Here is a 19,091-nt window from a genome sequence, read left to right on the forward strand (position 1 = left end):
GCAGGACACTGAAGTGGTAAGAGAAACTCACAGCTGTCCTGAGGCAAAGTAGATTCTCTTAAAATCCAGGCATTGGGCTGATTCAAGTGTGTAATTTACACACAGCTCTGCAGTACTACTGATCTTAATTGGAAGTGTTCATAAAATAGACCTGACAGTAGCTGGCTTATACACATCCTGAGTGCCTCTCTCCAGGTAGCATGCTATTTAGTTCAACCCCAGCAGGTGAAACATTCAAGATGTAAGAAAATTTTTGAAAAGAAGTCAGTTGTTCCTGAGTATTTTGAGCAGATTCACCCTTCATGCAGTGGTGAATTATTGACCCATTTAGCATGCAGAGGTTAGGTCCATTTGGACTATAAACAGAGGTAAACTCTTTCTGCACTGTCCCATCAAATAGATCAGATGTAACAAGAGTTAGGAATATTTGAAAGTTTACTTTGCACTGTCAGATGAAATTCTCCCAAGTCACATGTAGTCCATGGTAGAAGCTGTACTCAGCAGAAAGTGCATTTTACACCACTATCCTCCTGTCTGAACACCCACTGCACACCGTCTACTTTAATCTATTTCTTTTTGCCGATTTGCTTTCCTCCCCTCACTGCAAACACTGGCTGCTGTCACATTCACACTTCAATGGATTCCATCAAAAGCCCTCCCTGTACAAATCAACAGAAATGTGTTAGATTGGCAAAGGCTGTCCTTCTCCAGAGGGTGAAGTTATTTGTAAACGGGAGTTTATAGCATCTGGAGTTAAGCCAACCACTAACGGAGAGATAACAAAGTGTGAAGCCAGATGAACACAGCAGGCCAAGCAGCATCTCAGGAGCACAAAAGCTGACGTTTCAGGCCTAGACCGTTCATCAGAAAAGGGGAATGGGGAGAGGGTTCTGAAATAAATAGGGGTAGAAGGAGAGGCAGACTGAAGATGGATAGAGGAGGAAATAGGTGCAGAGGAGAGTATAGGTGGGGAGGTAGGGAGGGGATAGGTCAGTCCGGGGAGGACGGGCAGGTCAAGGGGGCTGGATGAGGTTAGTAGGTAGGAAATGGAGGTGCGGCTTGAGGTGGGAGGAGGGGATAGGTGAGAGGAAGAACAGGTTAGGGAGGTGGGGATGAGCTGGGCTGGTTTTGGGATGCAGTGGTGGGAGGGGAGATTAGCAGCTTAACACCAAGTCTACTGCAGCTGGCGGAACACAGCGGGCCAGGCAGCATCAGAGAGCAGGAAAGCTGATGTTTCAGGTCTCAACCCTTCTTCAGAAAAACATCTGAAGAAGGGTTTTCTGAAGAAGGGTCCAGACCCAAAATGTCAGCTTTCCTGCTCCTCTGATGCTGCCTGGCCCATTGTGTTTCTCCAGCTTCACACCTTGTTATCTCAGAATCCAGCATCGGCAGTTCCTACTGTCTCTGACCAAGTCTACTGTAGCCTTCTTGAGTAGCGAGTGATATATGGAGGCTGAGGAAGCAATAATTTAGAACATGTATAATCATTCTCTTACATCTCTGCTCTTCTGCACCATCTGCCACTGTCATTTTCTTGAACTTAGTATATAATTATTTTTGCATTTCTTTATTCAAAAGGCATTGTCATCCTGAGCAAATGGTGGGCAATCATTTTTAAATAATCCCATGTATCAACAAATCATTCTGCCCTGGGTACCTGATGCCTCTTGATTGAAATGGTATTAATTTAGTCATTCATTTTCTTTGAATAATTATTTTGCCTGATTATGATTGCTGTGCTTTGGAACAAAGAGTGAAAGAACAAGTAAGCCTCTCTGGAACATGCTGCTCGCTAATGTCAGTTTTATTCAAAGGGCCAAGTGGTCCAATCCAAGCTTAGCAGATGAAAAGATACTTACTGTAAAACGGGTTCTCCAGGATTTCTGCAAGGAAGAAAGATAGGACAAAAATTAGTTTGAAAGGAACAACCTTTTTTCCTCCCTTTATTTATGGAATATGCATGTTGTTGTCTGTGCTAGTATTTATTGTTCATTCCTAATTGCCCAGAGAGCAGTTAGGGGTCAACCACATTGCTATTGTTCAGGAGTCACAAATGATCCACGCCAGATAAGGGTGACAGATTATCATCCATTCGTGAATCTGATGGGTTTATACAACAATGGTTACACGGTCACCACTTCACTAAATTTTTATTTCAAAATTTTAAAATTAAGTTTGGATTTCATGATCCACCATGGTGGAATTCCAATTTATAACTCCACAACATAATTTAGCTTTTGATGTCAAGCTGAGAGACTGCAAATATGAAGCTACAGTGAATTTGAAACTGGATCTGTCAACATGAGAAACAGCATTGCTCCTTAACGGCATGTTCAACTTCATGTTTTAATCCATTTCTAACTCTCTGAGGAGCTTTGAATTCAGAAATGTTCCTTTCCTACTGAAATGTCTCAAGACTGACTCGTCTCCCAGAATAGTGTGAACAGGAATCTATAGCTGCCATAACAGTACTCCAGGAAGTGAAGGTAGGCCTAAAAATTTCTCCCAGTGCCTCCCAACATCACCATTATTCAGTTTCTAGGAGACAATATGACAGTGTTTGCAACCACCAAGTTCCCCTGGTGGTCTATCGTGAGCTCCAAAAAGAATTCTTGCTGAAGATAGAAAAAACAAAATCCAAATTGATGCTGCAACCATTGAAGATAAAAGCAGAATCAGGAATGTCCATGATAACTGAAGGTAAGAAAATGGTGTGACTCCAATCTGAATTAAGAACTGAGGAAGTTGGGACTGTTCTTCTTGGAGAGAAGAAGGTTAAGAGGACATCTGATAGAGGCTTTCTAAATCATGAGCACGCTGGATACAGTAGATGGGGAGAAATGGTTCCTACCCGTAAAGGAAACAAAAACAAGGATGCATAGATTTAAGGAGATCGAAAAAAGAAGCAGTGATAAAGTGAGGAAAATCATTCTTCCCAGAAAAGGAAAAAAATACTCGAAGACTAGGAGGTGGGGATCTCATGGAAGCCTATAAAATTCCACCAGGGCCAGACAGAGTAAACACAAGAGGAATGTCCAAATAATCAGGGAATCCAGAAATAGGGGTCATAATCTGAGGGGAACAAGGTAGGCCATTTAGAATGGGCATGAGGAGAAATGTCTTCATCCAGAGAATTCTCCGTCAATGGAAGTGGTCGAGGCCAAAACATTGAATGTCTTCAAAATAAACTTCTCAGGGGTAAAGGGATCAAAGGGTGTGGGGAGGAAGCAGGAACAGGGTAATGAGCTGGTTGATCAGCCCTGATCACATTGAATGGTAGAGTAGACTTGAAAGGCCGAATGGCCTATTTCTGCTCCTATTTTCTATAATTTTTAGATACTTCGATAGAGGCTGAGTGCCAAGGATTATGCAGTTATATGAGAACTACCACTAACGATTTTTCACCATTCTGATGTTGAAATTTATCCAGTGTCTCAACATTAATATGTGTCAACAGGGACCAATGTGACCTCAATGACTCACATAAAGTCTGAACTCCTCTCAAAATACACATTGAAACAGACCAGAAATCATACAGTAGAAAATCACAGTTCATGTACACGGTCCTCACAAAACATTTCAAATGTACAACAAATCAGGCAATATTTGAAGACTTATCAAACAAAGCTAACATTGCAACTCTATCCTTCTGCCATAGAGTCATACAGTCATAGAGCACGGAAAGAGGCCCTTCAGAACAACAAGTCCATCAAATGGAAACCATTCAGACCATCATGTCAGTCCTGGCTCTCTGAATGAGCAATTTGCATGAAGTCACTTTCCTACCTTCTCCCTGCAGCCTTGCACATTTTGTTTTCAGACAAGTGTCTAATTCCTCCTTGAAAGCTTTAATTGAACCTGCCCTTCAGGCAGTGAAAAATGACCTCAGTCACATGTTGTGTGAAAAAGCATTTCCCCATCGCTTTCACTTCTTTTATCAAAAACTTTAAATCTACACCCTCTTGCATTTGATCCTTTCACAGAGGGGTGCAATTTCTCCCTTAAGTGTTTACTCTTTTCAGAAGCCTGCATGATTTGAGCCCTTGACCAAATTTCCTCTCAGCCTCTCTTCTTCAAGGACAATAGTCGTAACTTTTCCAGTTTACCTTCATAAGTGAGGTTCCTCATTATAGGAGCTATTTGGTGAATCGCTTCTGCAGCCTTTCCAATACATTTGCATTTTTGCTAAAGTGTGGTGCTCAGAATGGAACTATATTCCAGCTGTGTCTCAGCTAGTGTGAACACAAATTTCCACATAACCTTCTTGCCGTTATAGTCTTTACCCTAGGATACTGTTCAACTATGCTTGTCTACAGGTGGGTCCATTTGCTCCTGAACCCGCTTTAGAGTTATATCCATTACATTATTTTAACTTCTTTATTTATTCACAGGATCTGGGCATTTATTGCTCATTCATAACCAACCTTGAGATGGTGATGGTGAGTTGCCTTGTTGAACTGCTACAATCTATATGCTGTAAATAGACTCACAATGCTGGTCGGGAGGGAGTTCCAGGATTTTTGACCCGTTCCCCCCATGTTTTTCCTGCCACAATTTCCCTGCATTCAACTTCTTCCATCTGTCCACTCAATCTACCAGCATATTAATGTCCTTCTGAAATTCAACCCTATTCAGGTCACAATGGTTCCCAGTTTTGTATCATCAGAAATCTTTCAAATTAGGTCACCAATATAAAACATGATCTCAACACTGAACCCGAAAAACATCCACTAACACACTGTCATAGCTAACTTTACACCCATGTTGGTACATTTGTATTCATTCTATGAATAATGACTTGGATCACAAGTCTACCATCTAGCACTGTGCCTTTCAGAAGTCCACTACATCACCAGCGTTCTCTGCTAACTCTTCAAAAAAACTTCAGAAAGTTGATTCCATACGACTTTCCTTTATGAAATATTGGCTTTCTTTAATTAACCCAAGTTTGTCCATGTGACTATTAATTTTGCCCTGAATTATTGTTCCTATACGTTTTCACACCACCGTAATTAATCTGACTGTCCTGTAGCTGCTGGGCATTATTTTTTTTGAATAAGGGTGTAAATTAACATTTCTCTAGTCCACTAGCACCACACCATGATGGATTAAAAAAAAGCATTTTCCACTCTCATTTTCCTCAGTATTCTTTGATGGATCTCATCCGGTCCTTGTGTCTTGTCCACTTTAAGTTCAAATAACCTAACCATGTTTCTTCTGTATCAAGTTAAACCTAACTCATGTCTGCATAACTCATCTTTCCCCATGGCCTGGCTAGCATAATTCCCTTGGCAAGTTTAGATGCTAAGAATTAATTTAGTACCTCAGGAATGCCTTCTTGCCCCCATGTGTAAATCCAGTTTTTAGTCCCTAACTGGTACATTTCCTCCGTTTACCATTCTTTTACTATTTATATGCAGGTAGAACTCTTTGGGATTCACTTTCATGTTGACTGACAGCCTCTTTTCATACTCCCTCATTGCTTCACTTACTTGCTTTTTAACTTCGCCTCTGAATCTTCTATATTCAGCCTGGTTTGCAATTGTATTTTTAACGTGACATCTGTCATAAACACATTTTTCCTTCTTTCTTTTAATTACTTTTTTTAAATTGAGAGCGCTGGTTTAATTTTCTTTACCTTTTTCCTTTTGAGGTAATATACTTTAGCTGCATTTCTCTTTGAAAGGTGAAAAATGTTCAGCTGCTGTTTGTCCTCACAACCTTTGGCAAAATACTTAGCCTGGACCTGTTCTCACCCCAGAGGTTAGTTAATTAAGCTTACACTGGATTTTTTTTGTCCTTCTCTATAGTCAGCCTAAACATTACAGATACAACGATCACTGTCACTCCCAACCCTTTCTTCCTTCCAACTAGTAGTGTTGATCAGGAGTGATTGGATGTACTTTATTTGGACTTTCAGAAGACTTTTGACAAAGCCCCATCTAATAGATTAACATGCAAACATAAAGCACATGAGATTGTGGTAGTGTACTGTGCTGGATAGAAAATTGGTTAGCAGACAGGAAACAAAGAACAGGAATAAGTGATTTCTGAAGAAGAGTCTAGACCCAAAACTTCAGCCTTCCTGTTCCTCTGATGCTGCTTGGCCTGCTGTGTTCATCCAGCTCTACATCTTGCTATCACAGGAATAAATGGGTCTCTTTCTGAATGGCAGGCAGTGATGCTGGGATTGTTACTAGGACCCCAGCTATTCACAATATCTGTTAATGATTTATATGAGACAATTAAAGGTAAGATTTCAACATTTGCAGATAGAACCAAGCTGAGTTGAAAGGTGAGCTGTGAGGAGGTTACCGAGATATTGCAGTGTGATTTGGTTAGGTTGAGTGCATAAAGCCTAGCAGATGCATTATAATGCAAATAAATGAGGTTATTTACTTTGTAAGCAAAAGATAGGAAGGAAGCTTATTTTTTGAATGGTTGTAAATTGAAAGAGAAGGTTGTTTATTTTGACCTGTGTGACCTTGTGCGCCAGTCACGGAGGCTGTGCATGTAGGTGCAGCAGGCAGTAAAGGCAGCAAACTATATGCTGGCTTTCATAGCTCGAGGATTCAAGTACAAGAATAAAGATGTTTGCTACAGTTATGCAGAATGAGGCTACATCTGGAATATTGTGGACATATTTGGTCCACTTATGTGAGGAAGGATGTTCTTGCAATAGATGGAGTGCAGTGATGGTTTACAAAATTGATTCCTGGGTGGTAGGGTTGGTGTAAGGCCACAAAGCATAGGAGCAGGAATTGGGCCATTCAGCCCATCGAGTATGCTCCGTCATTCGATCATGGCTGATAAGTTCCTCAATTCCATTCTCCTACTTTCTCCCTGGAACCCGTGATAATCAAGAACCTATCTATTTCAGTCTTAAATGTACTCAATGACCTGGCCTCCACAGCCTTCTGTGGCAGTGAATTCCATAGATTCACCACTCTCTGGCTGAAGAAGTTTCTCCTCATCTCTGTTCTAAAAGGCCTTCCCTTTACTCTAAGGCTGTGCCCTCGGGTCCTCGACTTTCCTGTGAATGGAAGTATCTTCTCAACATCCACTCTGTCCAGGCCATTCAGTATTGTGTAAGTTTCAATTAGATCTCCCCTCATCTTTCTAAACTCCAATGAGTATAGCCCCAGAGTCCTCAAACATTCCTCATATGTTAAGCTTTCCATTCCTGGGAACCTCCTCTGAACCCGCTCCAGGGCCAATACATCCTTGCTGAGATATGGGGCTCGTATGGGGGGGGATTGGGCCAGTTAGGATTCTTTTAGAGAATCAACACGAGATGATGTGTGACCCAATGGCATATAGGCCTCAGACTCTATCTTTGCCAGGGCCACTTGAAGCATGACAAAGCAATGGGAATGTGTTAATGTTTGTCACAGAGCCAGAAGTCACACGATACCAGGTTATAATCCAACAGGTTTATTTGAAATCACAAGCTTTCAAAATGCTCCTCCTTTGTCAGGTGAAAGCTGGCGCCACGTGACTTCTGACCTTGTTCACCCCAGTCCAACACCAGCACCTCCACATCATGGCTGTTTGTAACCAAAGAGCTTAGTATTAGCCCAGATGCTGTAAGTATCTGTTACTGTAAGACATGTATATCTACAGCAGCAATCAATTTCTCATCATTTCTTCTTTCTTTTGCTGACATCTTTGACCATTGGCTGTCATCGAGAAGCAATAATTTCTCTGTAGAAATTCCCTGTTATTTTGAAAACAACTTTTTAGACTCTCTTTAATGTTCTCTGCTTTGATTATGACATTCCTGGTTGGCCCAATCTCTCCACAGGACTCATCTGTCCCTGTTCCCTGTTATAATCCAAGCTTTCCTGTCCCTCTCCAAGGGCACTGTAATGAGTACCACAAAACCATGCCAAACTACATCGCACATTGGTCTTTTGTGACAGGAGTTAACATGAATATTGTCTCATTGGGTACAAAACCCCTGCTGGAGCAAAGCACATACCACAGCAGCAGATAGTCTGGTTAAGCTTCAGCTTGAGTAAAACATTCAGTTCCAGGCACCACACTTTCTTTTAATTCATTCATGGGACAAGGACGTCGCTAGCTAGGACAACATTTATTGCCCATCCCTAATTGCCAAGAGGGTACTTAAGAGTCAACCACATTGCTGAGGGTTTTGAGTCACATTTCGGCCAGAACAGATAAGGATGGCCATTTCCTTCCCTAAAGGACATTAGTGATCCAGTTGGGTTTTTCCAACAATCAGCAATGAATTCATAATCATCATTAGGCTTTTAGTTCAAGATTTTTTTTGTACCGTGGTGGAGTTCAAACCCAGAACGCCAGAACATTACCTGGGTTTCTGAATTAACAGTTCAGTGATAACATAGCTAGGCCACTGCCTTCACAATTAGTGCCCTTGGAGAGGGACAGGGAAGCTTGGATTGTAACAGGGAACAGGGACAGATGAGTCCTGTGGAGAGATTGGGCCAACCAGGAATGTCATAATCAGAGCAGAGAACATTAAAGAGAGATCTAAAAAGTTGTTTTCAAAATAACAGGGAATTTCAACAGAGAAATTGTTTCTTCTCGATGACAGCCAATGGTCAAAGATGTCAGCAAAAGAAAGAAGAAATGATGAGAAATTGATTCACACAAGATGGTATTTAAGATTTGGAATGAACTTTCTGATTTAGTGGTGGACTCAGATGGGCCATGGCAATGAAGAAATTACAAGACCAGGGTGAAAAAGCTAGACTGTGGGAGTAAACAGGACAGCTTGTAAAGTGCTGGTATGGGAATAATGGGCCGAAAGTTTGGCTGTGCTGAAAGATTCTACACTCTTAACTGACCTGTGATGCATTTGCAGCATTTAGTAGATCTGATTGACACTCCCGATGCTCCTGCTTATTATCTTTATGTTTTGGTTGGTCGGTCTATGCCAGAAAAACAGAAGATCACCCTAGTGTCCCAGCTTTATCACAGGTGAAACAGAGGATGAAATCATTCAGAGAAAGAAAATTTAGTAGTAGCACCCTGATTGATGAAGGATTGGATTCTGTCATAAATGGTAACTGAAGGCAGTCACAAGTTACAATCACAATCTGTGCAGCTGGGAACATTGAAACAATCAACTTAGATGAATCAACATGAGCTGCATCGGATGGATAATATTTGTTGCACTTCAATTGTCTCCTTGAGGCAGAAGATTATTTCAAATATCAGATAGAAGCTTTTGTTTTCACTAAAACCCAAAACAACCAGCAGGCATGGTGCAGTAAGCACTGGATTGCATTTTTCTTAGCCTGGCACTTATCATAACTGGAACCGAATACTTTATTGGTCTCCTCAGTGACTCCTGCATATTCCATAAATCCCAACTAGTCTAAAATTCTACCATTTCTATCTTTGTGCAGAGTATATCTCTCCACGCCACCAAATCCCGACCTTTATTAACCTATGCCGTTTCCCCAACCCCCAATTGTTTATCTCAAAATGCCATCCTCCTGTTCAAATCTCAATGTCCTTAATTATCCCTGCTTCCACAATATCTTCTTTTCTGATCTTATCCCTAGTCATGCCGTTGCTTAAAAACCTATCCTCTCTCCAACTGTGTTTCACATTTGATGGTGGAAGCACTATTTGCCTTGGCCTGCTCACAGGAACTCTGTCTTTAAAACCATCTGCTTCTTAGTTATCCTCTCCAAATCCATCTTTTTGGCCTATGGTTCACCTCCCTTATGTCACCCGGGAACCTACGATTCCCCACAAAATTTGTAAACCATCCTGGGGGATGCTTTGTACTTTAAATAATAGAACAATTATCTAATTGCCTATTTTTGGCCTGGATGCAAGTACAAGCTGCCACCCAGTCCAGTCTGGTAGGTTCAGCGTTCTTAAATATTTCCAACTCAGCACGGGGAGACTGACTTTAAATCTGAAATAAAAAAGTTAGTTTGACCAAACACTCAGGTCACCAATGTTCCCAAACTATCCTGCATTCTCCAGAGACTGAATAAAACTATTGTCATTAGTTGATGACTTTAGGTCTGATGGGCACAGATTTAAGGTTTTTAACAAGAAATTTTGAGCAGACATAAAGGAGAACTTTTTTTAAAAAATGCTGCAAATAAGAATGACCAGGAACCTATCATGCATGAGGCTGGTGGAAGGGGAGACAGTCAATGATTTCAAAGAGAGATTGGAGAGACACTTGAAGGAAATCCAAATGTGCAGGTGTGGGGATAAAGTGGGGGAATGGGACTGATTAAACTCTACAGAGGGCTAGGATAGGCTCAATGAACCAACTGGCCTCCTTCTTTGTTGTAATAGCTCTACGTCTCAATCAAAATGAATTTTCTTAACGCCACTTTGGTCCACAACGCGGAAATGTTTTGTTTCAAATTTATCAGCACGAGAAATACTCAAAACAGGTAAATAAAGACATTTGCCTGAAAGACATGAACCATTCAATCTGAAAATAAAGAATCTGCTCTACATCCAATTTGCCAGTGAAAAGAGTCATGTTGCATAGCAGGAGGGGATTGGAGAAGACGATAATTTCAAGAAACATCCCAGAATATATCTACAACAACAACAACAAAAACAAAGTTGCTGGAAAAGCTCAGCTGGTCTGGCAGTATCTGTGAAGGTAAAAACAGAGTTAACGTTTCAGGCCCTTCCTCAGAACATAACTGGAGTTGATAACTCTCCCGAAAGCATCAGTTCTTTACATCAGAAAAACTTAATTTTGAAATAGTGGTAGGTCAGAATTGACGCTCGCAGCAGTTATTCTTAAAAGACAGAGACTGTAAGCCGCTGGAAACCGATGCCCACTTCCTGATTCTTTTAATAAAATGGCTGGAAGGTTTACATCAACCATCAAAAGAATCGAGCTTCCTTTGAGCACTGCTGGTCACAGGTGAAGGAGAGTATTCAAACTCATGCCAGCAATGAAGAAATGCTGACGCCCTTTCTGTGAACCACATAGTGAATATAAGACAGATTTTGGTGCAGCAGCCTTTTGTGAACAAAGCACCAGTAAACAAACAGCAATGTAGCACTGACCTCATGTGAAGCTATGGGAATAAAAGGCCACGAGCTTTTCCTCTCCTCCCGCACAGTTTAATCATTCTGTTTAGCACCGAAGCTCTGCACTTTCACCTCATTTTTATGCAGTTCAGCAATCATTGAAATTGCCAACCTTCTGGATCACAGCTTTGCACTCCGCCTCACCAGGTGCCTGTATTCCCCACAGACAATTCTGTACTTTCTCCAGATGTAAGATATTTGTCATTGTCTACTGATAATTTTTGTCCACTCAGAGTGAAGTTGCTAGCAATATTGCAGTTAAATCATATCTCTTCTGCAATTTGGGTTTGCAGAGTGGCATGAGCACATCAACGCCAACCTTTGATCACAAAACATGCCTTGCTACATGAGACACCAGGCACCCTATCATTGTGCTCATTTCACTCGGTTTCTCTCAGTGCCAAGACAGCAAAGCTGAGCACTCCCGCTAAAAACGCGATCTGGAAATGTATGAATCTTGTGCCCATTAGGCAAGTGGTACATTTTCAGTTCTGAGGAAGGGTCACCGGACCCAAAAGCGTTAACTCTGTTTTCTCCTCCACAGAAGCTGCCAGGCCTGCTGAGCTTTTCCAGCAACTTTGTTTTTGTTCCTGGTACATTTTCACCCTACCTTCCCCGGCACGGCTTTAGAAATGGGATTATTCACACTAATTGAAACTATTGCAGTGGATGAAAATTATGGGCTGGATTTCACTGTTAACATAGTGGTGCGCCCTACAGTACTCCCATGGAAATCAAACACTACAGCTCCTGGGGCCGGTACATGTGCAGAATAAACATAGAATGTTCTGTGATAAATGTATCTACATGAGAGACGTGGTATGGATCAGTCCAAACTTCAAAATATTCAGAAGATAGTCTAAATCCTAACTTTTCTCTTATTTTAAAGCTAAATGTAAAGTGTGTGTTCCATGTACAATTTGATTGGTGGAACTGTCAGATGTAAATCAAAACACACTTTATTCATCCAGTAAAGTTAGAGTCCAACAAAAAAAGAGGAATTGGAACAACAACTCTATTGGGAAACTTAACAGAATAAAAGATTCAGTAACTATTACAAATTAACCATCCCAATACAGCAACATCCCATAAACACAACCTTGGCAAAAGGCAAATTCAGAAAACACATTGATTCATATGTAACTCCAGCAGCAGGAAGAGAACCCCCAGCTTTTGGCTGTAACTGAGAGAGGGGGAAAATTAGCGTCCATTTTTTCAAGGTGCCAATAGCAACTGCTGAAGCTAAAACTAAAAGTCCCAGTTCTGTGGGATCTTGACCACACCCATTCAGACTGCTTCTATTGTTCCAACTTTATATAAAAGAAACTTCACAATCTGTTTACGTCAGTAGCTATGATAGACTGCTCTCTACTTCTGTCTTAAAATCTCAAAAAATACCTAGGAAAAAGTATATCTCTTAAAGCCACAGCAACATCACACACTCACCATTCAAACATACTAAACCGTATGATGTTGCTGTACTTACCTGGTAAATGGTAATATATTTATCAATAGCCATCACACTTGTCCATTTCTGTGTGCCTTTATAAAAGGCATGTAAAGCCCTAATTGCAGTCAAGTGGCCTGTTTCTCATCCCTAACTTTGTGATCTCCTCCAGATCTAAAGCGAGATCTTACTCTTCTCCTCAACCCTCACTTTACAACTCGCTTCTAATTTTGTTTATTATGAAGTGATTTTGGTTGTCAGTGGAATGCTGCACAAAAAGAAACTTATTCATTTCTTCACTGTTTTAGCTAAAACATTAGATCATATTAATTCCTGACTAGCTGATTATAATGGGACCATCAGTGGTCGGTGCCAATGGTGAAAGATGGCAATGAGTAAGGGAACTGAACAGGTCTCCAGGATCTCCACCAGTAGGTGGTGATGGTGAGGGAAGGCCACTGGACCATCTGAAAGGACTCACACTGGGAACAAGGTGTATCCCTGACGGAGAGAAGGCTGATGGGAAAGAAGGGCATACAGAAAAAGAAACTACTGAGCCAAATTTAACATATACGATCATTTCATGCATGCAGTCTAAATAATCCCGTGTTTAGCTTTAATTTCCCTTTCTATTTGTACTGACCTGATGCCAGTAGAATGAAGAATCCCTGCTTCAGGATCTTTGGGACTACTGAGTGTTTAAATCTCATGTTTTATATATGTTAGCAAAACGTGTCACAGTTTTCAGCTACACTGAAAAATGATTTACAATCACCCATTTGTCAACATTCCACTCTGCTTACTTCACAAAGCGTTGGTTTCTCCCACTGAAAGAAAATTAAAATTCTCAATGGAAGCTTTAAAAAACTTCTTAGGGTTCACTGAGGTGAGATCATCTCAGATGTGCAAGCCTAAGCTGGCACAATAAATGGCACAAGTAAATCTTGAATTCATTGAGGTCTAAGAATAGCAGTGCAAAAGGGTTACACATTACACTCAGCCCTTTTACATGGCCACCTGGATGATGCAATTCATTCTGCCAACAATCCTGTGTAAAATTCATTCCTTAATATATATTTGAACATTTCTTCCCTTTGGGTTCTTTCTTTCATTACACAGCTTTCTCTCGCCTGCCTGTATTGGGTTCTCTGGCTCTTGCAAGGTTAAATTTGAACATAAAGAGCCTTTCTACCTCGAAGTTCTTTCAGGAATAAATGAGGATAACTGGATGGCAAAACATTCAGATGTCCAGGTTAAATAATAAGCCTTCCACATAATAATATCCTCCCTCCACAATAATTTCAAATTCAATATTCTTTGGTTTCTTCACAATGAAAAGGCATCCTACTTTAGTATCATTTACAAAAGCCACCCTACCCCATTTTGTTCCAAATCGACGTAATTTAGAAGTGAGGTGAAGAGCATCAATTCCTAGAAAGCTTCTGATCACAAATCATTTCTGACCAAGTTTGTTTTTTATCCATACTGCGAGACGTTCGCCTCAATTTTAGCTTGTGTAAACATTGATGGTGCATTGGATGCAACATGCACCTAACACCTTCTAAGTTAATGTCAGTAGCCTCCTTCACTAACTACTAAGCTTAGTGTAAATGATGCGATTTATCCATGTGGGTGTATATTGTGTGTGTATACATGTATATTTAATATCACAAATTAACAAGTTGGGGTCCTTGGATTGTGGGTTAGTGAGTGACCTGATTTTTTAATGTGTTTGGATTAATAATTGGAAGTATTTCTGTGGGCATGGTGACTTATTTTGAAATAGATTTTGAGGTTTAGATTTAAAATTAATGGTTTTTTCTGCACAACTGAGCAAGATATTGAGCTCTATTTTCGAAGGGCAGGAGAAGTTTAACTGAACTTAAAGGAAACACGTATAGTTGAGGAAGATTTCTTTTCAGTTTTACTTTGAGTTTTGACCTGCCCTGTCAAGTAATGGGGAGACAATGAACTATTATTATTGCTCGACTATTAGTCTTGAAATGCAGCTAGTTTCTGGGGCCCATTTTTGAATCTTGCCACTGCAGATAATGGAATTTGAATTCAATATTTTTGTTGAAAAGTCTGACATTTGAAGTCTACTGAAGACCATAAAACTATTGTCAATTGTTAGGAGAAAGACCCATCTGGCTCACTGATGTCCTTCAGGGAAGGAAATCTGCCATCCTCACCTGGTCTGTCCTCCATGGGACTCTAGACCCACAGCAAAGTGATTGATTCTCAATTGCCCTCTGGAATGGCCTAGCAAGCCGCTCAGTTGTATCAATCACTATGAAGTCTCAACAAAGACACAAAACTAGATGGACCGCCTGGCATCGACCAAGGCACCAGAAAAGACAACAGTAGAAACAAGCCCGTTGGCCCTGCAAAGTCCTCCTTACTAACATCTGGGGGCTACAACCAAAATTAGGAGAGCTGTCTCACGGACTAATCAAGCAACATCCTGACACGGTCATACTCACAGAATCACACAATGTCCCAGACACAACCATCACTATCCCTGGATATGTCCTGTCCCAGAGCCAGCAGATGTGGTAGCACAGTGATATACAGTTGGGAGGGAGTTGTCCTGCAAGTCCTCAATATCATCCTGGAACTCATGAAGTCTTCTGGCTTAGGTTAAACATAGGGAAGGAAACCACCTGCTGATTACCACCTACTGCCCTCCCTCAGCTGGTGAAGCAGTGCTCCTCCATGTTGAACAACACGGGGAGAAATCACTGAGGGGTGGCAAGGGCACCAAATGTACTCAGGGTGGGGGATTTCAGTGTCCACCACCAAAACTGGCTCAGCAGCAGCACAATTGTTGCAGCTGGTCGGATCTTAAAGGTCAAAGTGAGCATTGACTTATTGGGGAAACTTTTTAACCGAAACAGGCTGACAGCCTATTCGTAAACATGATACAGGAATTTTTAAAATGTTGCTTTTAAAGCCTTGCGACTAAAAGAATATGCATGAGAAGAATTACAAAGAGAAACAAGCATCAATCAAATGGATACCAAGGATTTTTTTTCATGAGTTCCTGAACATTTCCTGCTAGACTAATGTAGGAGGGTGAGCTGGGACTTTGGAAGACGTACAAGAAAATGTTAAACTGGATTGAAAATGCAGCAGAAAGTGCAAATGTAAACATTGCCCCTCCTTTTTGGTAGTGCCATCGTTAGCCTTGCAGCAAGTTAAGTCTTTAAAAGAAAAATAGCAACATTTCCCCCTCAACCAGCAGATGACTTGATCATTTGTTTCATTTATTCTTTGGCTACAGATTGGCAGCAGCATTTGCTTAAGGAGACTCAGCCAGTAAAATGATTTTGAAGTGTAGTCAAGGTGTTTTGGGATGTCCTGAAGACTGGAATGAACTCTCACCAGCAATTTTCACACATTAAAAGGACTGAAGTCCAGCAATAGTTCTGGGCCAGGTGCTATACTTCCTAGAGTGCTGAAGGACGTGGAGCAATTCTGCGGGGTACAGGCTGTAATAATGACATATTCATTGGGCCTTGAAGAGTTGCTCAAGATCATAACCTGGCAAATATGAATCGAGCCATAGAGATGTACATTAAGGAAACACATCCAATCGAACCAGATATCCTAAAATAAACCAGTCCCATTTCCCAGCATTTGGCCCATATCACTCTAAATGCTTCCTATTCATAGACCCATCCAGATGCCTTTTAAATGTTGTAATTGTACCAGCCTCCACCACTTCCACTGGCAGTTCATTCTGCATGAAAATGTTGCCCCTCAGGTCCCTTTTAAATCTTTTCCCTCTCACCTTAAACCTATGCCCCCTAATTTTGGACTCCCTTCCCTGAAGAAAAGACCTTATCTATTTACTCCCTCCACGCCTCTCATGATTTTGTAAATCTTGATAACATCATCCTTCAGCTTCCGACACTCCAGAGGAATTAGCCCCAGGCGAATCAGTCTCTCCCAATAGCTCAAACCTTTGAACTCTAGCAATATCCTTGTAAATCTTTCCTGAACCCTTTCAAGTTTCACTACATCTTTCTTTTAGCAGGGAGGCCGGATTTGAACACAGTATTTCAAAAGTGGTCTAAACAATGTCCTATACATCTACAACACGAACTCCCAACTCCTATGTTCAATGCGCTGACCAATAAAGGCAAGCATGCCAAACTCCTTCTTCAAAGTTGGTATTTATGTAAATAGAATTCATTGGAACGGGTTAATTGCGAGGTTCTAGGGCTAGGGAAGATGACCAAGATGGGGACGGCATAAGGCCTTGGATGTTTTTGAAAGCCAAGGGTTAAAATTTTAAAATTGGGACATTGGTTCCAGTGTAGGTCAGTGAACACAGGGGTAATGGGTGGAACAAGTCTACCTGTGAGTTAGGAAATGAGCAACGAATTAAATAATTTTTTTAAAATGAGGGGTGACCTTATAGAGGTTTATAAAATCATAAGGAGAATAGCAAAGGTCTTAGGGTAGAGTAGTTCAATACTAGAGGGCATAATTTTAAGGTGAGCGGAGAAATATTTAAAAAGGACTTGAAGAAGAACTTTTCACACAGAGGGTGGTTCATTTGTGGAATGAATTGCCAGAGGAAGTGATAGTTGCAGGCACAGTTACAACATTTAAAAGGCATTTGGACAGGTACATGAATCGGAAAGGTTTAGACAGATGTGGACCAAATGTAGGGAAGTGGGACTAGTTTAGTTTGGGAAAGCTGGTCAGTATGGATGAGTTGGGCCAAAGGGTCCATTTCCTTGCTGTATTACTCTCTGAGACAGCTGCTAAAATGGGTCTGTGGCAGGGGGTGAGGGATCCAACAAGAGAGTAAAACATACTTGACCCCATGCTTACCAATCTGCTGGCTGCAAGTGTATCTGTTCATCACACTATCAGTAAGACTGACCACCACACAGACCTCGTGAAGACTAAATCCTATCCTCACATACAGAATATCCTGTTGTATATTCCCCTGTGAATATCATTGTGTGGTGTGGCATTGTACTAAATGGGACCGACTCGAATGGATCTAGCATGAGGCATTGTGCACCATCAACAGTAGCAGAATTGCACTTCCGCACAATCTGTAACCTCGTGGCCTTGCATATCCCTTACTCAACCATGGCCATCAAGCCAGGGGAGCAACACGGATTCAAAGACAGGAGTAGCACCAGGCACACGTGCAAATAAGGTGTCAATTTGGTGAAGCTTCCAAACAAAACTACTTGTAGCATAAACAGCAAGTGATAGACAGAATTAAGCAATGTCAATACCGATGGATCAGATTTAAGCCCAGCAAACCTAGCACGTCTAATTGTAAATGGCAGTGGACAATTAAACGACTTACTGCAGGAGGAGGCTCCACAGATATCCCCATCCTCCATAACTGAAGAGGCGACACATTTGCAGGCTGAAGCATTCGCAACAATCTTCAGCAGGAATGATGAGTGGATGATCTATCTTGGTCTCCTCCAGCGGTCCTCAGCATCACAGCCTTCAGCCAATTTGATTCACTCCATGTGATATTAAGAAACTGTTGTGGGCATTGGATACTGCAAAGTCTACGGGCCCTAACAACATTCTGACAATAGTACTGAAGACTTGAGCTCGAGAGCTTGTTGCACCTTTAACCAAGCTCTTCCAGTGCAGTTATAGCACAGCATCTACAATGTAGAAAATTGCCCAAGTGTGTCCTGTACATAAAACTCAGGACAAATCCAACCTGGCCGATTACTGTCCTTTCAGTCAACTCTCGATCATCATAAAGTGATGGATGATGTCATCACCAGTGCTATCAAGCAGCACCTGCTCAGCAATAACCTGATCAGTAATGCTCAGTTTGGGTTCTGCCAGGGCCACTCAGCTCCTGAGCTCATTAACACCTTGGTTCAAACATGGACAAAAGAGCTGAACTGTAGAGATGAGGTGAGAATAACAGTCCTTATTACAAAGGTTGCGATTGACCAAGTATGGCATCGAGGAGCCCTAGAAAAACAGGAATCAATGGGTATCAAGAGACAAAATCTCCCCTGGTTGGAGTTGGACCTGGCACACAGGAAGCTGGCTGTGGTTGTTGGAGGTCAGTCATCTCAGCTCCAGGACATCTATTCTGGAGTACTCCATCGTAGATACCTAAACTCAACCATCTTCAGCTGCTTCATCAATGACCTTCCAACCACTACAAGGTCAGAAGTGGGGATGTTTACCAGGGATTGTATAATGTTCAGCCCCAAATGTGAGACCTCAGATACAGAGGCAGTCCATGTTCAAATGCAACAAGACCTGGGCACTATCCAGGCTTGGGCTGACAAATGGCTAGTAGCATTCTCACCAGATAAAAGCCAGGTCATGATCATCTCCTATAAGTGACAATCTAACTGGCATCCCTTGACATTCAATGGTGTTACCATCACTTAATCCCCACTGTCAACATCCTTGGGTTTACCATTAGCCACATAAACACAGTGGCTACGGGAGGTGGTCAGAGGCTAGGAGTACTTCAGTGAGTAACTCATCTCGTAAATCCTCAATGTCTCTCCATCATCTACAAGGCACAAGTCAGGAATGTAATGGAATACTCTTC

The 19,091-nt window shown here is 41.4% G+C and overlaps 1 protein-coding gene across 2 annotated transcripts in view; it reads right to left on the reverse strand.

The window, feature by feature from the left end:
• The window catches only part of LOC125467326 (NT-3 growth factor receptor-like), a 667,435-nt gene that overhangs the window by 291,647 nt on the left and 356,697 nt on the right, over nt 1-19,091 (reverse strand). For both annotated transcript variants that reach the window (XM_059639207.1, XM_048563007.2), the window contains exon 9: nt 1,860-1,883. In XM_059639207.1, the coding sequence (XP_059495190.1) occupies nt 1,860-1,883 (24 nt within the window). The remainder of the gene's footprint in view (nt 1-1,859; nt 1,884-19,091) is intronic.

Source organism: Stegostoma tigrinum, chromosome 33 (genome assembly GCF_030684315.1).
Source record: "Stegostoma tigrinum isolate sSteTig4 chromosome 33, sSteTig4.hap1, whole genome shotgun sequence".
Lineage (NCBI taxonomy): Eukaryota > Metazoa > Chordata > Chondrichthyes > Orectolobiformes > Stegostomatidae > Stegostoma > Stegostoma tigrinum.